The sequence below is a fragment of the Pseudorasbora parva genome, chromosome 10 (genome assembly GCF_024679245.1).
Source record: "Pseudorasbora parva isolate DD20220531a chromosome 10, ASM2467924v1, whole genome shotgun sequence".
NCBI lineage: Eukaryota > Metazoa > Chordata > Actinopteri > Cypriniformes > Gobionidae > Pseudorasbora > Pseudorasbora parva.
Window position 1 is genome coordinate 43123301 of NC_090181.1, and position 17721 is coordinate 43141021.

The following is a 17721-nucleotide window of genomic DNA, read 5'->3' on the forward strand; positions in this document are numbered from 1 at the left end:
TGCTAAATCATGGAATGAACTCAGGAATTTTTGAAGTTATCTAGTACTCATGTTTCTGTTTTTTTCATTTTGCATATTAAAATAAGCCTTTACAAACAGATTAAATACATGGTTACTGAGTGTGTACTTTTTATGACTATGAAGTTTTGAAATTAATTTAAGGAACCTTCAAACAACTGCAAGGTCCCATGTTATCCTTAAAGAGTTTATCATGCTTATGATTGGTGTGTGTGTGTATGTGTATAAAAGAGGCAAACTATAGTCCCACAGGGATTTCGCAATATTTTTTGCTTATTCTTTTGCGATCAAAATGATTGCTTTTGTGTTGGCAATTTCTAGAAATTGGCAAAAAATGTTACGTTTTTGTAACTGAGTTCTTTGTTCAGGGAAGAAGGAGGCAGGAACAGCCAAATATTTAAAAAAAACGTCAAATAAACAAACAAACTGAAAGTAAAATTCCCTCACAGACGGATGCCGCGCACACATAATACAATGTAAAAAGAGGCACAATAGTCATTTTGGGTTATCCCATAGTGTCAGCTTTTTTTGGGATGCGTTTCCCGAACAATGACGCAACTCACTTCTTAACTACCATAGTAAGATTCATCATTGAATAAATCAACTAGCTACACTCTTAAAAATGCTGGGTTAAAAACAACCCAAGTTGGTTTGAAAATGGACAAACAATTCTGTTGTTTGAACCCAGTGAATAGACCCATTCAAACAACTCAATTTCTGGGTTTGTCCATTTTCAACCCAACTTGGGTTGTTTTTAACCCAGCATTTTTTAGGGCGTAGTCACCACTGTTTCCCAAAACCGTACTGTCGCAAATCCGTCGTTCAACCACGTTGGTTAATGATGGTGGTGCAGGCAGGTGGTGGAGTAATAACTGCTTTTAATGAATTACTTTGAAATCAAATTCATACTAGATTTTTTGCTATAAATTATGGACACGGTAACTGAGGACTAATTCTTATATTTCTCAGTTATTTTGCTTTATATCCAGATTTAGTCATAGGTACGTATTAAAGCACGTCCGCACATGGATACTCTTCAAAAAAGGTGCTTTAAATCTCTTGACAAACTTAAAAGACGTAAATGACATTTGTATGTATTTGAAACAAAATATATAGATTGTACTAAATGCCAGCTTGCTTATTTTGCTCAAGATAAGGATTTATTAAGTCCACATGTCATGCAAACAATAAACTCTTCTTATAACCACAGGACGAGAGCAATCACACAAATTTGCGATGCTGTTTGTGAATGTTCGTTGGAACGATGGTTTCGGGAAACAGGGACTGGTTGAACTATGCTGATAACGACAGAACTTGCGACCATGGTTGGCTAACGATGCTTTTGGGAAACGCACCGCTGGACGATCTGCTCCACTGTGCTCAGTTTCAGAAGCAGGCAGAGATATGAATATAATGTCTCATTTAGAGAACCTAGGCTTCAAAATAAGATTCTTGGTGCCCACACAAGAGATAATCTAGGTTTCAGACTGCTCTCAGATCTGTGTCGTGTGTTTCTGTCGCATCAGGCCGATTTGTGGCTGTTTATCTCTTTTCTAGAAAAAGAGGAAGGTCCCATTTAGACTAATATCTTCTGGGGCTGTCCTTGACAGTCTCTGTGATGCCACCAGGCCTGTTGTTTATGAGAGAGTTTTAGCACTGGGCAGTGGTGCAGTGCTCTGTGTGTGCGCTTTCTTACTGGAGAGATAATACATTTTGCAAATCTGGGACTCTGTTAGTAGCGGTTTCTCTGAAATAGGTGGTGATGATGGATATGGGGTGCAGTGTTCAAAGGCAGGATAGCAAAAGAGAAATGGCCTGTCTCACTATTGAAAAACAACATTAACAGTGTTTCTGGCATCTGGCAGTATATCTGAGCATGCAATATATCAAAATAAAGAGCAGACCCTCTTCTTTTAAAGAAGTTTTATTCTAGCTTCTTGCATTTTTTATCAACACTTGATTATGGGTAAGTTTCATAAAAAAAGCAACATTTTGAATAAAAAGCTGAGAAAATCATGTTTTTGTGAAAGACTGTTTCCAGATTCAGAGAGATGATCAAACACAGATGGATCGAGTCCATCAACACTTGCACAGTCCTGTAGCTTGTCCTGGGTTCACATTTTTATTTAGTAACATTGGGCAGTGTTGATTCATATGCCGTTTATTGATGATGATCACGTTATTTTTCATATGATTAAGATTACATACGATCGCTCTTTTTACTGCATCTTAAGCCGAGTTCACACTGCACGATTTTAGCCCCGATTTTGACTCGTCGGTGACAGGTTTTGAGAAACCTCCGACAAATGCTCGAGATCATGGGCAAAATGGTTTTGGTGCATGCGAGTGACAATCACGCAGTGTTAATGATCAAAGACGCGATAAGTGAGAATTGCCGATGAGTCGTCGCACCCGGGAGATATTTGGCATGCTAAATATCTGGACCTGTCGGCGATTCAATCTCCTGCTGTGTGAACTGCGTTCTGACTGAAAATTACATCGGCGATGACCGACAGCCAAAGAGAGAGTTAGATACAGGGCAGCAGGAGGTTTAGAGAGGAGTTATAGACAAAATATCAGTATTTTAATAGACATATTTACAATTCCATCAAACAGAAACAAAGCCCAAACATTTGCACGTCCAGCAGCAGCAGCAGCAGCACATTACAGAATGATTTACCTCAAACTCTCTTTGCAGAACACAATCCTTGCTCCCTCTGTCTCTCCAACAATTTCTTCCGCCATAATATTTTTTTTATTTTTCTCCACAAATTAGTGCACAGACAATTTGGACACAAACTTTCTGCAGTTTATCATTTTTAATAACAATTCCAAGTCTCGTGCGAGAACTCTGGTCTGGCGCACGCTTGATCGCGAGTTGTTTACTTGTCACATCGCACGTGTGTTTGTTTGGGAATGTTGGGAAACATAGTGTAGTTTGCACACCGGAGTTGTCAGTGATTCTTCCTCTTGTATATTCACTCTTGTATATGTCTCTGATCCATCGGTCAGTGTGAACACAGCAGTGACTGAATGATACCCCAGATAGTCATGCAGTGTGAAAAGAGCAGAGACCCGACGAGTTTTAAAACCATTTAGTCTGAACCAGGCTTTCCTCGTTTGTGTTTTGATCAGGAAATTCAGTACTCATTCAGGAGATGTGTAATAGCGCCCCCTAGTGTCTAACAGTGAAAACACGGAAACCCGGAAAATGCAGTTTTTGGCCTGGAAGCGTTTTCTCACAAATAACGGAAAATTTCGTGTTTGGCGGGGAAAGAGATACGACAGACTGGGTAAAGTCAGTCCGAAGGTTGCGGGTTCAATTCTCAACACCAGCAGGAAATGACTGAGGTGCCCTTGAGCAACTCCAATCGCTCCCCAGGCACTGCAGCAAAAATGGCTGCAGGTACCTCACCACGCTTCCCTCCATCCAGGGCCGTAACCACCATAGACATTGAGGGGCGCGAGTCCCCCCCAATAATTAGAAATGGCCAAATTGTCCCCTCCAATATTTGAAATTCTTGCACTGCTCTGGTGCACTTCATTATGCTGTATGTTGTTGTTGGGATGATGAAAAGGTTTAAAGGTTACATTTTAGCCTGGTTTGCCTGAGGTCTAACAGCGGTCGTCAATGCCAAAATGATTGAGATGGCCAATCAAATCAAAGTAGGCGGGGTTTGGGTTCTCTTTTAGCTCGTACACACAGTCTTCACACACAGACAAGCGCGTCAAGCTATTGCTTAATGCCGGTGCGGAGAGAGACTATTCTTTCTAGTAAAATCACACACACACACACACACACACACACACACACACACACACACACACACACACACACACACACACACACACACACACACACACACACACACACACACACACACACACACACACACACACACACACACACACACACACACACAGCTCTTAATGAACATCTTTGATTTTAATGAAGAAGAAATTGAAGTGTTGCAAATAGCGTGTTTTATAGTAAAGCAGTCAGACATTACAAAAGATATATATTTTGGTGGTATCACTTGTGTGTATTCATGGTTAAACCACAAAAATGGTCTAAAACATATTTATATCTGGTGGTCTAAAACATGTTAATTTCACAGATATTAATGAGATGAATTTTTTGGATATGTTGGTTTTGTCCTTTTATTTCACGTAGGATGTTATTCAGTGCTCTGCAATCTACATTTGCTCAGTAGCTTCTACTCCAATGATTGTAGTATTGACAGGTTTGGGCCATACACAAATTGGCCACAAATGTTTTTATAGCTGGGGGTACTTTGCATGACGTCATCGTCGCCCCACTTTTGTTATTGCAGATAAGGGAAAAAATGGTTCAGGAATGGTTTGAGGAGCAGAACGTGTTTGAGGCATTGACTTGGCCTCCAGATTCCTCAGATCTCAATTCAATCAAGCATCTGTGGGATGTGCTGAACAAACAAGTCTGGTCCAAGGAGGCACCACCGTGTAACTTACAGGACTTAAAAGGAAAGACACAGGTGTGAAGGTGTCTTGTCCAAAGACACAGAGGCTTGGTAGGCAATATAAAGTCCTATACCAGGACAGTCTGAGGTATTCTCCAACATTTTTAGGCATGGATATATGCAAATTTAAACCATGCCTAAAAAGGTCCTTCAAAGCCACATCATTAAAATCCACACAGTAGCAAAGTTCACAAAACTCCTCAACATTTTGCTCTATGGTGAGATTGCCCTGACAAAAGCGCTAAAGGTCAACTGAGTCCACTGATGCGAGATGTAGTTGAACCCATGTGCAGCTTTATTTACATCCAAAGTGAACAAGATACAAAACTAAACAAAAGACATGAAAATTGAAACTAACATAAACATGACCATAACCATAGCAGACTCACACTCTGGGTTGTTTTTAAGCCAAATGCTGGGTTAAAACAACCCAATGGATGTGTTTGTCCACTTTCAACCCAGTTTGGGTTGTTTTAACCCAGCATTTTTAGAGAACACCAACAGTAAACAATAATTGACAAGAGACATGACAGCTTAAATATACTTGGACTTCACAAACCTGTGAACAATCAACCAATGACAACATGACCAGGGAATCACATGACAGAGGGGAGCATATGTCAGGATATTACACACTCTAAAAAATGCTGGGTTAAAATCAACCCAAGTTGGGTTGAAAATGGACAAACCCAGAAATTGGGTTGTTTGAACCCAGTAAATGGACCCATTGTAACAACCCAATTTCTGGGTTGTCCATTTTCAACCTAAATTTTTTAGAGTCAGAGGGCAAGGAAACCACATGACAAACCAGGAAACATGACCATGACTCATACAAAAATAATACAAAATAAGGACCTGAAACAAAACCTAAACTATACATGACATTAGGCTACTCTATGGTGTTGGTTTTTTGTCAGTCTCAGAGAAGCAACATTTTGTCTGCTGGATCCAGTTGTGGTCGAGTCTTCTGTAACATTGGGAAGTAAAAAATAAGAGCTGGATCCAAACACAGGGAATTTTATGAAGAGAATAAACAAAAACAAATCCAACACAGAGAACAGAGAAGCAGGTACATATTAGAATGAGCTCAACAAACATTTCATCCAAGAACAAGACTCACCTGGGAACAATTAACTAATCAACAAGAAGAACTACAAAGGACTATAAAACATGGCAAAGAACAGGAAATAAACTCTACACAAGACCTGGGCCCTCATTTATCAAGGGTGCGTACGCACAGTTCTGTGCATATTGAGTGCGTAAGAACAGTTTCACGCAAAGTGTGGGATTTACCAACTTGTACTTATATGTAGAAATGTGTGTAAATATAAGCACACTTCTGAGCATGCTTATGCAGAGAAACTAGTGGTAGAACAGCAATACTACACATAAAACAGCATGTAAAGGGTTACTTCAATTAACATAAGGCTTTGTATCATTAGAAACCTGGGAGTATATTCGAATGATCGTGCTAAATGTATTTGACACAAAATTTATATATATATAATTACGCATTGTCTTTAAAATGACTATATATCTTTATCTATAGATAGATAGATAGATAGATGGATGGATGGATGGATGGATGGATGGATGGATGGATGGATGGATGGATGGATGGATGGATGGATGGATGGATGGATATATAGATGTAGATATAGATATAAAGTCATTTTAAACACAATGCGTAATTGGTTTCTAACCCTAAAAAAGACCATTTGTTGTGACAAATGTTGGATGCAATTATTTCCTTGGACCCAACCCACAGTTCCCTTACTGAAATCCTCAACAAGCCAAAATAAAATGGGGCTTGCATGCTATCGCTAGATTTCCAAACAGAATTGGAGCCACAGACTGCACCCACATCGCCATAAAAGCACCATCATAAACCAACAAATTTAATTATGTAAATAGAAAAGTGTCTCATTCTGTTCTCTGCTAGACAAATAATCATTTGTGTTGCAAATTTGTTGTTGTTGTTGTTAAACGTCATTGTCGTCATTGTCATTGCCGTCAACGTCAAAATGATTGACTCATTTTGTGTTTGTGAAGTTCCTCTTTTTGCCATAATTGCGGTGACAGAAAAAAAAAAAAAAAAATCTTGTGATTTTTAAAGGGATGTGTTGTCACCATATATGGTTCTTTGGAGGCGTTTCTGAATGCTAATGACTTTGAACATGAACGAGCATGGCACTTACGCACATGTGGGATTTATCAACAATGATTGCTTATTCATGTGCGTAAGAACTGTGTACGCACGTTTGATAAATACGGATTTTCTTGTACTTAGACACATTCTAAATTTCAGTCATATGACGAAATATAGAACCTTTTCTACGCACTGTTGATAAATGAGGGCCCAGGGGAACACAGGCCGGGATCATCAAAATCACATAATCTCTTGAGTAGGTACTTATTTTTGAATAAGGTAAGTTATTAATTCACAACCCTTAAAAATATATGTTTCATATAGCACAAGTGTGTGTGTGTATGTAGTATGAATGTAATTTGGACGTACTACATTCACCATTTTGTCATTATCATGTGACCTAATAGAGTCAGTTACGTGTTTTCACTGCCATTCATAAATCCTCTCCCGTGGCCTCATGAGATAGTGAAGTGTCCTGATGTGCACACTTCAGAATCTCGCCGGAAGAAGTAGGTCATCCTGTTTTGTTTTTTTTAGCTATGTCCAAAATCATCTCCTATACCCTTAAATAGGGCACTATTTGAAGGGACAACCATTTGTAGTAGTGTCCAAAACCATAGTGGACATAATCGAGTGCACTCACTCCATCCCACAATGCACAGCAATAAAGAGTGTACAGCCGATGTACGCTCAGCGGCTAGAGAATACCCAAAATGCACTGTGACGGTGGTGCAGAATGAATTCCCGCATCTTGCCCAAGAGGCAACCTCCCGCAGTTTCTCTTGAAACCAATACGGAAGTGACTTAAACTGCAGTTTATCGACTGGCCGCTAGAGACCGGTTCCAGAAGGAGCAGAATCTCATTGAGCCCCATGTTAAAATGCCCAACTTTACAGCAGATAAAAACATGTTTACAGCTTGGTACAAATTGTGGTTTTGGTCTATACGGCTTATTTTGCCCTTCATAACAACTGTGAGGGGGTGCATTTTTTTTATAAGTCATTCGTTTACATTATACAAAGCCTTAAAGTTCTGCATAATTAAGGGCGTAGCCACTTTGATTGACAGGTGCATATATTTATCCACTGTCTGTTAGGGTGTACTCACACTAGCCAGTTTAAACCGTGCCCGAGTGCGTTTGACCACCAAAGCGCGGTTCGTTTGACTAGTGTGAGTGCTCCGAACCGTGCCCGGTCGCGGCTCGATTAGCCGGCCACTTGGAAGAGGTGGGCCAGAGCACGGATCAGTTGGACTCGGGTGCGGTTCGCATGCAGTGTGAGCGCTAACCGTGCTGGAGTCCGTAATCAAAGCTGCAAAGTCCTTGCTGCACTTCAGCTGGTACCTTGCAAACCTCCTCATACGAACAGCACGATTATGTGAACATTTTCGCGATACTAAGGCGACACATCTGTTTAACAACAGGCTGTGAGAGGGCTGTGGACCACCGTGGACCAAACGACACAAAATTATCCACAAAGAAAACAGAGCGATGGACTCCATTGTGTTCAGAGAGCGCCGCGCTTCCTGTTTATCCCGAAATCGTCGCACCATAATGATGTAAGCGTGCTCCGGCACGAATGCTGAAACCCCATGTGAGTGCAGGCCAGAGGGGGAGTGGGGAGGGGGGGCAATCGTACTCGGGCCCGGTTCATGGCAACCGTGCCTAGTGTGAGTATACCCTTAGTCATCGTGTAACCTTAGCTCCGCCCACATCCCGCCTCTTTGCCCATTTTCTGTCATCCAGGCTTGACGCGCAATGACGCGCTGCTAAGATGGCGACGGCCAGCTCGTCTCTACTTTGCGCTTCAAAACTGCACTTCAGAATCCTATGGGTGACGTCACAGACACTACATCCATATATTTTTACAGTCTATGGTCTTGCCAGAAGATGTACCCGCAGCTGAATCCTCCATCCATATGTTTTCCAAACCGCTGGTCCAATGTAGTTACAACGTAATATCATACAGGTATAAATACATTTTTTGTTGATTATTAAATTATTTAATTAGGGTTTATTAATGCTAGTTTCCATGACAGAGTTCAAGATAAATGGTTCATCTTACTACCGGAGCTCCGTGTTTGTTTCAAAGGATTATTAAACATCAAGCCACACACTATGCAAAAGCGGCAGCCCTTCCGGCACCCTCAGTGCCCTTGTTTTCATTCACTCCTTCAGTGGACTATATTAGTGGAGTAGTGTAGGGAATAGAGAATGAGGGTATAGGGGGCGATTTCAGACACAGCCTTTGCCTATTTATTTATGAGTAGGATACTGTGAATTTGGACATACTATATAGAAGGGAAGTGTGCAATTTCAGGTGCAGCCTATGTTGCTCAGTATACTTTTCACTTTTGAAAGGTGTGTGTTGAGGTCAGCGGATCCATGTCTTGTCCAAGGTTATCATAGTTAACTGATATTAAATCTAAAAAATGTAGCTTGAAATAAAATATTTTTAAACTAAACTAAAAATAAAGTATATTAAAAAAATGATTTAATAAAAAAAAACGTAATTAAAAATAACATTTAAAAATACAAAGACACGCACAACAAAGTCACAAAAACTTTAACTAAAATTAAAATGATACAAAACAAAAACTTTCAAAATATTAATAAATACGTTAGTATCTTAATGCTAGTAAAATAACACTGGTCTCATCTACTTATAGAGATGAAATGTTTAATTAGACAGACATGCATATAGGCTATACAGAACAAAGCTTTCCATGTGGGTGACACAAAGGCTAATTAACTTTCTCACTGGTGTAGGTGGAAGAAACATCAAAAAAGAAGCTTAATCAGATAGCAGAACCTGGAAACAACATGTTATCAATGCTGTCTGTGTTTGTGACAATACCTGCCACATGATCTCACAAATGGGCCGGTCTATACAAACATAAAGGAACGGCCAGAGGAAGTCACACTGAAGCAGGGCATCACAAGTGAACTCGTCAAATATTCCTCTGTCCTCAAAATCAGTCCGAAGATTTTAAAGAAGAGGCTGCATTGAGGTACAGTACTTTAAACACAGATATTAAATTTATGAAAGTGCATTTGTTCACAGTAGATAATACAAAAATATGCTATTAGGACTGTGGGGAAATATGCTTTTATCCAAGTCAAAGTTTGAACTCAATGACTTAAATTTGTCGACACATTTATTTATATAACAGATTATTCAATACAGATTGTTTCAAAATGGCTTCACATTAATAAACAGAAAAATAATTGTTAATGTTGTACATAATTATCAATTATGAAACTTTTGAATTTCAGCTGTAACTCAGCACTACAGAACACAACAGTGCACAATTCAGCTCAAGTCCAATGTTGTTTCAATTCAGTTCAATAACAGTGTTGATGTTGCAAAGATAGTGTCAGTGCAGTTTAATCCATAATATTAGTGGATAATATTCCTGTCTATACCTTATGCTTAATTACTTGGGATAAATTGTGCCTGTGCATGTTTTTCTTAACCAAACGGACACTTTTTTTTTTTTTTTTTTTTTTTTTTTACCTGCAGTTCTATGCAAGTCTGGAAGTGGTTAAAAAAGGCTCCTGAAACGAGAGACATTTTAAACCAGGACACAAACGCCTTTCATTTTTGGTAAATATGACTGTGGTATCATTATCTTATCTGATATCAATACAGAAGCAACCATGATGCAGAAATATTTGCATAGCTTTCCTCTCACACACTGAAAGCTTACACTTTAACATACTTTTAGCTTACTAATTACTGAAAGAATATGCTTAAGTGTGAACTTCATGGTTATTGCAATTAAATTATTAAATTATTGTAGATTATATTCATATCAAATGCAATTAGTTGAATTTTAGAGTGTTTTTTGACCACTTAATATGTAATAATACAATAATAATGTAGTCATTATAATTACAGTACATCTTTTGTCTTTTAAATATAGTTAAAGTGCATTTATGGTAAACTAAAATAGACTTTAATAATGTCATTTCTATGCTATGTATGTTTCTTAACACAGATGCACTTCTTTAAACCACTACTGATGTTAATTTTGTCACCTATATTTAATTTAGTCTTATCTTGTGCCAAATGTCCTTGCTAGTTTTAGTCATATTTAGTCATTCACAGATCTTTTTTTTTGTGTCAAGTTTTAGTCAACTAAAAGTCTTGTAATTTTAGTCTAGTTTTAGTTAAAAGAAAACGACATGCGCACATGTAATTGTTAATAAATTTGCTTTGATGCCTAATTACATAAATTTATATTATGATATGAAGGCCCACACACGCATTAATAAGTTACATAAAATATAACCTGCATAATGTATGTGCCACAACAACAGCTAACTGGTTGATTTACAGTGTAGATGCCTAAAATCAGCATTAGCTTATCAAACGATATGAAACTTATTACTCATTGCGCGTGCGTTCCTGTGATGAGTGCGAGCCGTCAGCACCATAGATATGTTATCTGTGGTCAGCACTGACTCAGCAGTCCCTCACGCGTTATTATCATGACAAGACGACAACCTGCACATAATATTCACTTCAGAAGGTTATATTATTCATATTATTGTATTATTTCTCATTATATACCTTATAAGAAAGACGAGAGTCGCATTTGTTTCTATTGAGCCTAATTTCTCAAGATGATGTGTAGTGTGTGTGTGTTTATCCTGGATACCATGACAACAGTGCGAGCTATAGTATGAATTTAATTATACATATCTATGACAGTAAGCATGCGCCTGCAATGATCACAGGGAAGTATTGTGATACTTTTGTATTTTTTTTTATGTTTTAGCCTGGTTGCTATTCACTGCTGAAGGACTTTTTATTTTATTTCTGCTTTTGAGGTCAGAAAAAGATAGGACATAGCATAAGGCATTAGAACAACATCAGGCTAGTAAAATATGGCTTTATTTTCATTTCATGATCAAGTTAACTTACCTGCATATGTGGGTGATTAGCCTTTAGATGTGTTTTGCTCAATGTTTTTTTTTTGTCCGCAGTGCTTCCTGTCAATTATAATGATGCATTCTGACCTTTTAATTAATATCATTGTATGTAAAAACGACCAAATATTGAGCCTCTTCTTTCTACCTAGCATGTCGTCGGGGTTAGTGTTCGCTACTAGCCTAGAAATCTAGACGCACCCTAGCAGCAGCAAATTTAATCTGCCCGCAAGTGTCGTCTAAGAACTCTCAATACCCTTCTGAGCTGTATTCCTCACAATCTGGACGGCCCAATCACATCGTGTATAGTGTCGGTGGGCAGGGCCATAATGACGACGGCAGAGTTGCGTTTGCGTGCTTCTAGTAAACACAGAAACTGGCGAACGGCGGCGGTCTTTCGAATCAGCTTTGACTGCGATTCTGGAAGACTTGGAGTTAAGCTTTTCTCTGAGAAAAGAACAAAGAACGGCACTGAAGTCATTCTTAAAAAGGGAAGATGTGTTCTGAGTTTAGCCGACCGGATACGGTGAATGTTTAATCTATCAACTAGCTCTGTTTCACCTTCGTTGCTCTGGTTGGTGTAGCGCTATCCTATCGCGTGCAGAGGGAGTTTGAAAGACAACCGTTTATCCGCCCCTCGGATTGAGCTGTCAATGGTGAGTTTCCAGACCAAATATCTTGATGTGGGTCTGTCTTGTCAGGCTAGTTTGCTACCGTCTATGGGTGTTGTTCTTGCTCCATGTAGTTTCGTGTTGCAGCCACAGGAGGGTTAAGGAGACCTGGACTTGAGCAACAGCACAAACTCATTCAGAGTATTTTGAAGTAGCTCATGATGAAAAATTAAAGACGATTGAAGACGAAAATGAGGAGAGATTTTTTTCTTAGTTTTTAATTTATGCAAAACATTTTAGTCTTGTCTTTTTTCGTCACCAATAATGCATGTTAATTTAGTCTTAGCGTTTCGTCTCGTCTTAGTCATGGGAAAAATAGGGTCGTTGCCGAACATATTTAGTCCTGTCTCGTCTGACGAAATTAACACAACAAAATAAATAAATAAAATATATTTCAAAGTGAATTTTTTTTTGACATTATTGCAAAGTGAACCTTGTCAAGTCACCTTTATTAATAAAGCACTTTATACAATACAGATTGTTTCAAAGCAGCTTTGCAGAATATTATGCATTTTCAGTTGTTGAACAACTAAAGTCTGTTTAGTGTTAATTAAGTTATGTTGTAAAGATTATTAATAATTAAATTGGTTCATTTTATCTATAAAGCAGCTCTCTATCAGACAATCACATTCAATGCTCCTTCAGAACAGAACTGATGAATTGGGTTCTCGTCTTAGAGCCCAATCATCTTTGAGTGGCAAGTGAGATTTGCATTGCGAACCACACCCATTTTTCCTTTATTACTATGTTGAGGCCTATAAGGAAGCATGCTGAACTCACTCATTAAGCTTTCACTTCAGAGGCGAGTATTTATTTGTCTCTTATGAAGATTCTGCTATGCATTCATCTTTTGTTTTGATTCCTCTGCCCGGCAGAGAGCTACTTTAATTGATACACAGGGTAATTTGAGGGTTATAGTTGGGGCTTTCCCATCTGGTCGCCTCCACCCTGCATGGCATCCGCCGTGTTTCTTTCCAGTTGGAATAAGCACGTTTCCCAGTGTTATCCAAAAGTCTCACTGTATAGGATCAGAAGGAACGGCAGTGATCACCATTCTCTGGTCCTTTCTTATGCCCCATCAGGTGCAAGGGGATTAAGCGGCTTACACAGGGCGCTGGAAGGCACAGCAGTTGTGGCGTAGTTTCGTTCTGATGTAATGACGAACATGACTGACTGATAGGGAACATCTAGGTTACCAATGTAACCCCCGTTCCCTAATGGAGACTTTCTGTCCCGTTCCGTCCCACCACCACAATCCCAAGCGAAAACGTAATGAGTGAGTCCTGCACACTTCGTTATATACCAGTGGCACATGGAGTGGTTCACTATGCAAATCTCACTTGCCAATGTCCATTGGCTTGTCCTGTTACCATTCAAAGGTGATTGGGCTCTCAGGCGAGATTCTAATTTATCATTGACGTTACATTACTAACCTAGACATTCTGCAAAAAAGATGTCATCGTCCAGCTCTTTTCAGTTCTCATACAACAGCGCTAGTACAGTCAGATCAATAATATTTTTGAATATTAAATGTGCACTATGTATGATTTTTTTGCAGTAAAATATCAAAACACCACTAGGCCAGTGTAATATATTTTGTTCCGTTGAGTTCTTACAATAACCCAAATGTTTCCAACTATTGTGAGAAAATGGCTATTTTAACCAAGGAGCCGGGACGTCTGAGGGAGTCGCCTGTCAATTGCGTCATATCTGCGTCCGGCAGAAGCGCTTTACTCTTAGCAGTGTGAACATTACTCAGCAGCCGCTGAGCGAACGCACAGAGTAACGTCCTAACATCATTTTAAACACACTCGGATGTGTCTAATGTGATAAACAGAACGTTAGCTCATAATCATGACCGGAAAAATGGAAAATGGCGCCGGCGACTGTGTCCGGTCATAATAACAGTCCCGCTGCAAGCGAGGCGTATGTAACATTCGCTCCAGCGGCCTTGCTCAGCTCCTCAACACTCGCTCCTGCTCTCCTTTACACTACAGTACCATTAATAATCTCATCCTTGAACATGATTTCTGCCCGAGTCCTATCCTGATTCTTTCCCACCGGCTGTGAGGTGAAGACCACATGTCCCAAGATGCTGCGCTCAAACTTGGTGTCATCAAACTACGCCTTTGTTTTGAATAGGTGCCCTCTAGCGGATGGGAAAGTTACATAGTGCAGTTTAAATGTCCCCATATAAGCAAGCCATAATAACATACAACACAACCATGTATTCTCTTTAGGTGGCCTTTTATTTCATTAATATTATCTGCAAGTACAGTACAGATTTAAAGTAAACTGCCCATTCATGAGCATCTGTTTGATAAGCAGATGTTATCATAAAAACCTTGTGAGTACTGTGTGGTTTCTATGATGCAAAGTTGCTTTTTTAATTTCTCTCTGTCTCTTTCCTCTCAAGGTCAATCTTACAGTTATGGCTGGCTACACGGACAATGAATCTTATGATTCTGATGAATATGATAATTATTATTATTATGAAGACGCAGTGCCTTGTAACCTCACAGGGTACCACGAGCATGAACTGACCACCCAAACGTACATCTACTCTCTGATTTGTGCGCTCGGCCTGGTGGGCAACGTGTTGGTCCTCCTAACGTACGCCTTCTACAGGAAAGCAAAAACCATGACTGATATCTTTCTGGTAAACGTGGCATTAGCCGATCTCCTCTTCGTCATCGCTCTTCCGCTGATCATATATAATGAACAGTACAGTTGGAGCATGGGCGCATGGGCTTGTAAGTTGCTGAGAGCCGCCTACAGCATCAATGTGTACAGCAGCACACTCCTGCTAGCCTGCATTAGCGGCGACCGCTACATCTCCATCGTCCAAGCCGCACGATCGGTCCGGATTCGATCGAAAGCTCGGATGTACAGTCGTTTCATTTGCTTGGTCATATGGCTGCTTGCATTTCTTTTGTCTTTGCCTACGTTCATATATAACCAGAAGGAAAATAACGAATGCATCAACATCTTTAAGAAGCCAGAGACTGCCATGCTAATGAAGATCCTGATTCCCAGCATGCAAATGCTCATTGGGTTCTTGGTGCCGTTGATAGTTATGATATTCTGCTACTCGTGCACAATGGCGACGCTTCTCAAGACAAAAAACTTCCATAAGCACAAGGCAGTCCGAGTGGTTCTGGCCGTGGTCTTTGTTTTTGTCCTTTGCCATCTGCCTTACAATGTGGCGCTCCTCGTCTACACCATTAAACTGTTCAGTGAGAGAAGCTGCAAGGAAGAACAGCTGACTCTGATGACGCTGTCCATCAGCAGGAGTATAGCCTACCTTCACTGCTGCCTGAATCCCATTCTATACGCCTTCATTGGGGTTAAATTCAGGAGCCACTTCTTTCAGATCCTTCAGGACTTGCGGTGCCTAGGGAAAAAGTACATTTACCCGGGACGCTCCTCTCAGCAGACCTCTGAGTTGTACACATCCGCAATTAAAACACAAACACTTGTTGGACACAATCAGGACAATCAATCGTCATTTACAATATGACATAACATTTTCGAGTGATTGCTGTGTGGTTGTTCTCAAGAAAAGCATTGAATGATTTTGTGTGATTTACCAAGTACTGTTGTGAAAAATATGATATATATTTTGGTGATACTCTACAATAAAGTCCCATTAGTTACATTTATTAATACATTAACTAACATGGTAGCACTTTATTTTACAGCCCTGTTCCCCATGTACATACTTTTTATAGTAGTTACTTATTAAGTAATACCTAATAATGAGGTACTAACCCTGAACCTATCCCTATGCCTTAACCCATGTAGTTACCTTGTATTGCCCCCTACTTTCTTAGGTAAATGCACTTAAGTGCACGTACTGTAAAATAAAGTGCAACCACTAGCATTACCTACCAATGAGCAATACATTTGCTACATTTGCTTTGTTACAAAGAAGAAGATGTGTAATAATCACGGTAATGTTAGTTAACAAAAAGACAACAATTCATTGTCAATTCATGTCAGCTCAGGTCCATTAAATAATATTAACATACAATTATTACTTACAATATACATGAAATAATGTATTAGTAAATGTTGCAATTAACATGAATTAAAATTAAGAAGCGTTTTGTCATGGTCAACTAACTTTATTGTAAAGTGTTACCAAACTTTCTTTTGAAATTACTGATATGAAAAATATGCTAAATATTTTAGTATGCAAGCAACATTTTTTTTTGTTTTTTTTGTTGATGTTTTTGTCATTGTCTTATTCAAATGTTTTACAGTAACTTTACTGTGGGCCGACTACTACAGCCCGTGTCTGATTTGCAAGGCAAATGCTTACTAGCCTTGTCAACAATGTGTTAATAAACCATATGAGTCTAGACACATGTGAAGGTAAATGCACTTGTAAATAGCTCAATATAATATATTATAGATATTTTTAAAACAAGCTTTAACAAGAAAACCAAAACTAAATAAGGCCTAATTTCTAAGGCCTGTAAATTATTAAAATTATCAACAACAAAAAAATGTGGAATGCAATATACTACAGATCTTCTGTTGTCTAAATGATAGTTTATATACTTTTTTAGCAAGTAAAAGGTTAAATATAACTGTACGAATGTTCCTCTTCCGCTTGTGCTTCATGTGTCTTTTTGCTGTGAAATCTGCACTGATTTTATTAAGTAATGTAAGAATATTTTTTACATTGTTGGTAATATTTCAAGATGAACACTTATTGCACTGAAGCAACTTAAGTTTCCTTGATCATCAATCATTTTTCAACCAAAAACATGCATTTTTAAAATATATTTTGTCTACATTTGAATAAAATGTTCAAAAAAGATGACTTATTTCTGACTATTATTGCCTTGAGATGTTGAGTGAACAATAAAGTTCCACTGTTTATAATCATGAACTGAACTGCAACTCCACAATGAGTTCTGCAGGACAAGTGTGTGAAACACACTTAACTTAAACAATGTTGTATTTTGTAGCACTGTAGTTCTTGAGAGCTTTTGGCCCTGTGGTCAGAAAAGAGGTCCTCTATCTAAGCATATCTCTGGTAAGTTTGGAAAGGAGCCAATGACATACTTCTTCTTCCTCTGAATATAAACGACCATGCATAGGTTTACTGAAAGTAGTGGGATGATGATCTAAATCTAACTAAAAGGGGTCAGAGAGCAATGCAACTGTATACAGAAAAGCAAATAACATGACTTGACCTCGAGTAACATCAAAGCAGGAAATATCATAGGATGAAAACCCTACTGGTCAACCATCGCTACAAAACAAGTTTTCTTTTCAGTTATCTATTTAAATGATGCTTGACTCATTTCCTGATACTACAGCAGTAAACAACACACTCAGTTTGAATACATGCAAAGCATCGAAAAGCCCCTAAATTTGCATTACATGTTTACCAACCATTTTTATGAACATTAAGTTTCTAGGTGTCAGTCTCTTCTG

At 38.9% G+C, this 17721-nt stretch overlaps 1 protein-coding gene across 2 annotated transcripts; it reads left to right on the plus strand.

The window, feature by feature from the left end:
• Positions 1-9581: 9581 nt before the first annotated feature.
• On the plus strand, positions 9582-17041 carry ccr6b (chemokine (C-C motif) receptor 6b). 2 transcript variants are annotated; one of them, XM_067454730.1, is made up of 3 exons: positions 9582-9675; positions 10188-10271; positions 14687-17041. In XM_067454730.1, exon 3 carries the CDS (start codon positions 14702-14704, stop codon positions 15788-15790), a length of 1089 nt encoding a protein of 362 aa, XP_067310831.1. In that variant the 5' UTR covers positions 9582-9675; positions 10188-10271; positions 14687-14701; the 3' UTR covers positions 15791-17041. The 2 variants fall into 2 exon arrangements, with proteins under 2 accessions (XP_067310831.1, XP_067310832.1); XM_067454731.1 differs by lacking the exon at positions 10188-10271 and having other exon boundaries at positions 9604-9675.
• The last annotated feature ends 680 nt before the right edge of the window (positions 17042-17721 follow it).